This window comes from Schistocerca americana, unplaced genomic scaffold (assembly GCF_021461395.2).
Source record: "Schistocerca americana isolate TAMUIC-IGC-003095 unplaced genomic scaffold, iqSchAmer2.1 HiC_scaffold_33, whole genome shotgun sequence".
NCBI classification, from domain to species: Eukaryota; Metazoa; Arthropoda; class Insecta; order Orthoptera; family Acrididae; genus Schistocerca; species Schistocerca americana.
The window spans coordinates 3957540-3966502 of record NW_025726049.1 but is presented as its reverse complement, the minus strand read 5'-3'; the positions used below and the strand labels follow the sequence as shown (position 1 = coordinate 3966502).

General features: G+C 37.7%; 1 protein-coding gene across 1 annotated transcript in view; it reads right to left on the bottom strand.

The window, feature by feature from the left end:
• Positions 1-259: 259 nt before the first annotated feature.
• The window catches only part of LOC124580517 (molybdenum cofactor biosynthesis protein 1-like), a 74263-nt gene continuing 65559 nt past the window's right edge, over positions 260-8963 (bottom strand). The window contains exon 9 of the mRNA XM_047131264.1: positions 260-315. Within this exon, the coding sequence (XP_046987220.1) occupies positions 260-315 (56 nt within the window). The remainder of the gene's footprint in view (positions 316-8963) is intronic.

Below are 8963 nucleotides of genomic sequence, written 5' to 3'. Positions count from 1 at the left end.
TATCATAATGGTAGTGTTATAAGGTCCTATTAATGTGTGGTCATGACACTTGTTAAATGTCTCACCACATTCCTATTGAAACTACTTACTCTTCTTGTAAATAACACCTATGACAATTTTATACAAATGTCCACTAAGACTTTGCCCGTCAACTTTCATTTAGGTAACAGCGATCTTTTAGATGTATTTAAATCAGTACTGTTAAGAAATACTGACTAGCTTTATTTTCAAGAATCTCAAGTTTAAGTTATACATACTGTTATCCTCCAATAAGAATCATTGGCCGATTCTTCATCTTTGACAGGTTCAGCATGCCTGCAATGCAAAACATTATCTTTTGTATTAACAGATGAAATCCAACTTTTTAAATTTAATAAATGCTTATACAAACATAAAGTTTCTTCAAAAAATGTATTTATGACAACTTCCTGTCACAGATAATTTTCACTGAATGTTGCAACCCAGTTATAATGCTGATGAGAAGCAAATGTTGTTCTTTTCCCTCTCTTCCTTCACCATCTCCTGTTTTGTTCACCTTGACATATTTCTACCAAACAGACTACCCCAATGGATCCACTGCTTATATTTAACACACAGTAAATTCAGTGCAAATATTTCCTTAACACAGGATGTGCATTGACGAGCTTGAATTAATCAGAAAAATATAAACAGATACTAACCGTTCCACAGCTCTTACAAAATACTTGCATTAAGTAATCATCAAAGCTACTTTTTGTACAGCAAGAGGACTAAAAGTCAAAATGGTGCTACATGCTACAGGCAGTGCAATACAATTTATTTTACTCATTGCTACAGCAATAAATGTACTTATAAAAATATTCAGACTTAGACTATAATCAAATACAGAGAGAGAAAATATTCTAACTAAAGAGATATAGCAGCCATAGGCAGAAACAAATAAAAAAACTGATACTAATCTTAGCTTTGAGGACCAAAAGTTTCTTCATCTGGAAAACACAAAAAGAGAAATGAGACTGTTCAAGAATTAAGGATGAAAATTCAGGATCTTGAGTCAAGGAAGATGGACATGATGAAATTCAGTTGCGAAAGAGCAGCAGATGATGTAATTTTAAATGCTGAGAAATAAGATCTCTTCAAGAGGAGCCACCAAAAGGTCAAATAAGTGAAGAACAAGCTGAAAATACCGGTAAATGGGCTAAAATGGCGGCAAATAGATAAAGGAAACAGAAAGAAAGTGCTGAAGAACAGGCAACCAAACAACAACAACAACAACAACAACAATAATAACAGCACATTGTAGCAATATATAATAGCAGTCCCACAACATCTGGAGGAAGATTTTCCACTAACAGAGCAATAAATTCATGAAGCCATCAAATCTTCCAAAACTTCAAAGCAACAAATGAAGACTCCACTACAGCAAAATTATTGAAATAGTCAGAACACACAAATGATCTACAACTGCTGTTTGAGAACATTTGGAAAGCTGAAGAGATTATTGAAAGCATTAATCCACAGCTATGAAAAAAAGGGGACACTCAAAATGTCAACAATGGCAGAGATGCCTCACTTCTGCCAGTGGTATACAAAATATTATCAAAAATTCTCTGGACAGAGTTGTAGAAACTTTAGACAAATAACTGGGAGAATCTCGAGGAGCTCTAGAAAGGGAAGACCCTGTACAGAGCAGATGTTTATTAGAAAATCGATAATCCTCCACAGACTGCTAATCACCAAACCTATAATAATATCATGTATTGGTTTCAAGAAAACTTTTGATTTGGTAGGCAGAGAAATTATAGGTAAAATCATCAAAGAATTTTGTATTAAAGCAAACATAATCCTCAAAACACTAGCAAATAGGATGACTGAAGCTAAATTTATGGGAGAAGTATCTCAACCATTTGAAATAAAAACTGGTGTTAGACAAGGGGACAGTTTATCACCTTTACTGTAACACTGCATTCTAGAAAAAATAGAAAGTATCTGGAATTTGGAGAAAAAAAAATTACAAAATTGAACCAATAATTTTAGGACGAATAACAAATGGAATTAAGGTAAACTGCCTGGCTTCTGCAGATGATTCTGATATACTTTCAAAAAATCTGACAGACAGTTATTGAAAGAAATCTTTTGGAAGAAATAGCAAAGAGAGCTGGTCCCAAAATTTCAGCCGAAAAAACAACATTGATGACAATTTCAAACAATGCATCAACATTCTTAGAAAAACAAAAATGTAAAATAGCATTAGTAAGTAAATTTAAATATATTGGACAAACTGTACAACAAAATGGACTAGAAGAATTAACAGTAGATGCAAGAGTCAGCAAACTGGAGAGAGCAAATCGTTTTACAAAGGATATTTACAACAAGAAATGTACAACTAAAAAAACAAAACTAAAACACTATCCCACAGTGGTATGACCAGGATGTTTATATGGATGAGGATGCCTAATGATGAACTATAAGCTGGACAGAACAGAGGTTCCTCAAAGGAGCATTATTAGAAAATAATGATTGCAATACAAGCTACAGATGGCTGGAAAATGAGAAGTAATGAGGAGATCTACAAAAATTTTGAGAAAATATCAGAAGTAATGGCTAAAAGAAGATTAATCTTTTTTTAGAGACCTCTACTGAATGAGTAGTACTGGAAGAAGGACTCAATGATAGCATGGATTACAGAAATAAGAAAGAAACAACATCAAACAATCAGAAATAATAGAAAGAAACCTTTTTACAGATAAAATACTGAATTTAAAAGGATCATCACCTCTCCAAGATCAAAATTAATTTCATCCCTCTCAATAAGACCATGAAAACCGGAAATAAAATTCATAAATATGATATTGCGAAGATCAAAATCAATCAAAACATATTGGAACAATGCCACCAGTAACTGACAGTTGAATCCCATAAATGGGCAGACATTGCCTCCATGATCCAACAAGCAGCTAATACTACAATCCTGACAGCTAAAAAGAGGAATCATACATGGTGGAATGAGGTTTGTGGTGAGGTGGTGGCCTAAACAGCAAGTGCATGGAAAAAGTGGAATTCTACCAGGAGTCCTGATGATTTTGATGTATTCCACGAAGTTCGAAAATATGCAGCCAGAACTCTATGAAGGTCTAAGCAATTGCATGAGAAACAGCAGTTAGAATAGATCGATCAGCGTTTCCAGATAAACAATGTCAGAGACTTCTATCAGACGTTCAAATCGAACTTGAAAGGATACCAAGCCCCTAGTTTTTGTTTTAGAGACGAAAATGGAAAGCTCAGTGTTGTGTACATAGTTCCGCATATTCAGCGCGTACACAAATTTCCCACTAGAGTGCGCCCCGCTAAGCAAAACAGCGCAGGCGCAGCGCTCGTCCATCTCCGCACTATGAGATGGCGCTGCCATAGAGATGGACAAAATTCTGCTTCCGCCGATCCGCGTATTAATATGTAACGCAGCCAATGAGATTGCTGCTAACATAGAACATTTTCTCCTCGCGCATCACACTCGCGCAGTGATACATGAACGTGCGAGGTATTATAACGAGTGTAAAGACCTTCGATCAGTCAGTCTGCATTTGTCTGCACCTGTCTGTATGAGTCTGCATTAGTCTGTACCAGTCTGCATTAGTCTGTACCAGTCCGTCGAGTTCTACAATTGTCTGTACCAGTCCATAGTCAAGATTCAGTCTGCGCCTGATAAGATTACCATATTCCTGTACATAGCCATGAAGATAAATGTATAGACACTTTTGTCAAGTATCTGAGATATATGTGAGAATAAGATTAACGTACCAATCCCAAAGAACTTCAGATTGTCAATTGTAAATAGCATCCAGAACCAAGTTAAGTAATTTTTATATTTGTTATTATTTTAGTAAATGTGTGTGAAAATTAATCAAATTCTGTTTAAAGTTGGTCACCGTCAATCTGCTACTCTAAGCATGCAAGTGGCATTTCTATCATCTGACCGAATGGCAGAAGATAAACATGCCATGATAAGACCACGAGACATATTGCTGACACTCGCTTACTTCGTTAGAGCAACAAGTCAAATAATCTGATGGTGTGTGTACTGAAGGTCTTACAGTATGCACACCACACTCGGCCTGACCAACAAAGAAAACTGCAAGATCATGTCTCGTTACTTTGAAAACCTACTTAATTGTGATGAACCGAAAGAAAGATTCCCTGCATGTGCCCCAATCCACAAACTACCCCTAATCTCCATCTAGTAAAGAGGAGACCAAAGAGATCATCAACAACTTTAAGAATAATAAGGCAGCTGGAGAGGATTCAATAGTGGTGGAACTACTGAAGCTGGCAAATAATGAAACTCTAGATATACTAGTCCAACTTTTTGAGGAGATCTGGAGAGCTGGGATGATACCAACTGAATGGCAGTCAGCTTTAATCCATCGTCTACACAAAAAAGGTGATAAATAGAATGTCAATAACTATAGGGGTACCTCATTAGTATCTGTTCCATATAAGATTCTCTCCAAAGTGATACAGAATAGAATAGAAGGTCATTGTAACCAACTGATTGGGGACTATCAAGCTGGTTTCCGAAAGGGCGATTCTTGCGCAGAACAGATCTTTAGCCTGAAGAACATCATCAGGTCCAAAAAACTGGAAGAAATAACTATGTGGTCATGTTTGTTGATTTTCAAAAAGTATATGACTCCATCGACTGACAGGCATTAATGAATATTTTGGAAAAGTTTGGGATGGATAATACCTCAAGAAAGCTGATCAAACAAACTCTTACTAACACAGCGTCAAAATTTAAATTTATGGGTGAGGTATCTAAACCCTTTACAATCAGAACAGACATAAGACGAGGAGATGGACTATCCCTCTCCTTTTCAATTGTGTCTTGGAAAAGGTCACTCGAGAGTGGAGAAAGTTATTAGCCCAAGAAGAAACAAATGAAGAGTGGTTCAGACTTGGTCCTAAGAACAAAGGGGTGTGCATTGACTGCTTAGATTTTGCGGCTGACCTGGCCATTTTTGCTAACAACATAGAGTCAGCAGTCAACAAGATAAATAGGCTGTCAGAAATTGCTGAAAAAAGTTAGACTCCAGATCTCTATTCAAAAGACAAAATATATGACGAACATCTGTGATGGACCTGAATGGATGATAACCAACCTGGGAAAAAATCGGATGAGTTAAGAATTTCAGGTATCTCGGTGAAGTCATCCACCAGGAGAATGGATTAAAAGAAGAAGCAATTGCCAGGATGAGGAAGTTAGACCAAGCATACCAACTGACAAAGAATACTTATAACAAAAAGTCTATGAGTATGTGGGCCAAGTTCCAACATTATAATACAGTTGTAAAACCTGAGGGCTTATAAGCATCCAAAACTTTGACCACGAATAGACAAGGTCAAGCTGAGCGGCTGGAAAAGCGTGAGTGTAGGATATTAAGGAAAATCCTAAGGTAATAGATGGGTCGATGGACAATGGCGAATGAGAGCAAATGAGGAATCGTGCAGCAAGACAGAACCTATCACAGCATCCATTACAAAGAAATGATTGTTATTTTATGGTCATCTCATGAAAATGGACGGTGATCGACTATCAAAAAGAATACAGAGTTTCATCCCATCTAAGAAAACGAGGCCGAGATGGTTCAAAGAATGTGAAAAAGATCTTAAGCAGATTGGTATCTCAGAGAGAAATTCCTGAAAGGAACAAATTTAGAAGATTGGTGACCAACTACCAAGGTTTTAACATGGCATCAACATCCGAAAGACAGTGAGGACCCTTATCTGAAGGGCATAAAAAGGTACTTCTTGGAGGGGCTCAGAAGATACTGGCAGGAAGTCAAAGCTGGAGCAAGAACAAGACCTGGACACTACAGTGAAGTCGGTTGTTACCACGCAGTCCATAAAGACTCACCTCGATAAAAAAAAAAAAAAATAAAAATAAAAGGCTTTCGATGCAGAAGAAATAGGGGATTGAGAACAACACGAATAGAATAAAGGGGGAAAAACATGAGGAGGAGATGGATGAGTACTGGAAAAACAGGAGACGACAAGGGAAGAAGAAGAAGTGAAGTTATTACATGATGAGAGATGGTGATTGCATTTGATTTGATTCAGTTTTCGTTACATACACCGAAAAAATGAGATGATTCTCAAGGGTGTGGAACATGTCAGAATGTATAACACAAAACATTTTAATATAATGAATACTACCCTGATCATTTGTCACGAGATTGTCAAAATAGGTGAATACAATACAGTAAACTGGAGAAGCTAATATTTACAGAATTAATACGCTGTCAGAATGAAATATTGTTGTTGTTGTTGTTGTTGTTGTTGTGGTCTTCAGTCCTGAGACTGGTTTGATGCAGCTCTCCATGCTACTCTATCCTGTGCAAGCTTTTTCATCTCCCAGTACCTACTGCAACCTACATCCTTCTGAATCTGCTTAGTGTATTCATCTCTTGGTCTCCCTCTACGATTTTTACCCTCCACGCTGCCCTCCAATACTAAATTGGTGATCCCTTGATGCCTCAGAACATGTCCTACCAACCGATCCCTTCTTCTGGTCAAGTTGTGCCACAAACTTCTCTTCTCCCCAATCCTATTCAATACTTCCTCATTAGTTATGTGATCTACCCATCTAATCTTCAGCATTCTTCTGTAGCACCACATTTCAAAAGCTTCTATTCTCTTCTTGTCCAAACTATTTATCATCCATGTTTCACTTCCATACATGGCTACACTCCATACGAATACTTTCAGAAATGACTTCCTGACACTTAAATCTATACTGGATGTTAACAAATTTCTCTTCTTCAGAAACGCTTTCCTTGCCATTGCCAGCCTACATTTTATATCCTCTCTACTTCGACCATCATCAGTTATTTTGCTCCCCAAATAGCAAAACTCCTTTACTACTTTAAGTGCCTCATTTCCTAATCTAATTCCCTCAGCATCACCCGACTTAATTAGACTACATTCCATTATCCTTGTTTTGCTTTTGTTGATGTTCATCTTATATCCTCCTTTCAAGACACTGTCCATTCCATTCAACTGCTCTTCCAAGTCCTTTGCTGTCTCTGACAGAATTACAATGTCATCGGCGAACCTCAAAGTTTTTATTTCTTCTCCATGAATTTTAATACCTACCCCGAATTTTTCTTTTGTTTCCTTTACTGCTTGCTCAATATACAGATTGAACAACATCGGGGAGAGGCTACAACCCTGTCTTACTCCCTTCCCAACCACTGCTTCCCTTTCATGTCCCTTGACTCTTATAACTGCCATCTGGTTTCTGTACAAATTGTAAATAGCCTTTCGCTCCCTGTATTTTACCCCTGACACCTTTAGAATTTGAAAGAGAGTATTCCAGTCAACATTGTCAAAAGCTTTCTCTAAGTCTACAAATGCTAGAAACATAGGTTTGCCTTTCCTTAATCTTTCTTCTAAGATAAGTCGTAAGGTCAGTATTGCCTCACGTGTTCCAGTGTTTCTACGGAATCCAAACTGATCTTCCCCGAGGTTGGCTTCTACTAGTTTTTCCATTTGTCTGTAAAGAATTCGTGTTAGTATTTTGCAGCTGTGACTTATTAAGCTGATAGTTCGGTAATTTTCACATCTGTCAACACCTGCTTTCTTTGGGATTGGAATTATTATATTCTTCTTGAAGTCTGAGGGTATTTCGCCTGTTTCATACATCTTGCTCACCAGATGGTAGAGTTTTGTCAGGACTGGCTCTCCCATGGCCGTCAGTAGTTCCAATGGAATATTGTCTACTCCGGGGGCCTTGTTTCGACTCAGGTCTTTCAGTGCTCTGTCAAACTCTTCACGTAGTATCATATCTCCCATTTCATCTTCATCTACATCCTCTTCCATTTCCATAATATTGTCCTCAAGTACATCACCCTTGTATAGACCCTCTATATACTCCTTCCACCTTTCTGCTTTCCCTTCTTTGCTTAGAACTGGGTTTCCATCTGAGGTCTTGATATTCATACAAGTCGTTCTCTTATCTCCAAAGGTCTCTTTAATTTTCCTGTAGGCGGTATCTATCTTACCCCTAGTGAGATAGGCCTCTACATCTTTACATTTGTCCTCTAGCCATCCCTGCTTAGCCATTTTGCACTTCCTGTCGATCTCATTTTTGAGACGTTTGTATTCCTTTTTGCCTGTTTCACTTACTGCATTTTTATATTTTCTCCTTTCATCAATTAAATTCAATATTTCTTCTGTTACCCAAGGATTTCTACTAGCTCTCGTCTTTTTACCTACTTGATCCTCTGCTGCCTTCACTACTTCATCCCTCAAAGCTACCCATTCTTCTTCTACTGTATTTATTTCGCCCATTCCTGTCAATTGCTCCCTTATGCTCTCCCTGAATCTCTGTACAACCTCTGGTTCTTTTAGTTTATCCAGGTCCCATCTCCTTAAATTCCCACCTTTTTGCAGTTTCTTCAGTTTTAATCTACAGGCCATAACCAATAGATTGTGGTCAGAGTCCACATCTGCCCCTGGAAATGTCTTACAATTTAAAACCTGGTTCCTAAATCTCTGTCTTACCATTATATAATCTATCTGATACCTTTTAGTATCGCCAGGGTTCTTCCATGTATACAACCTTCTTTCATGATTCTTAAACCAAGTGTTAGTTATGATTATGTTGTGCTCTGTGCAAAATTCGACCAGGCGGCTTCCTCTTTCATTTCTGTCCCCCAGTCCATATTCACCTACTATGTTTCCTTCTCTCCCTTTTCCTACACTCGAATTCCAGTCACCCATGACTATTAAATTTTCGTCTCCCTTCACAATCTGAATAATTTCTTTTATTTCATCATACATTTCTTCAGTTTCTTCGTCATCTGCAGAGCTAGTTGGCATATAAACTTGTACTACTGTAGTAGGCGTGGGCTTCGTATCTATCTTGGCCACAATAATGCGTTCACTAAGCTGTTTGTAGTAGCTTACCCGCATTCCTATTATCCTAT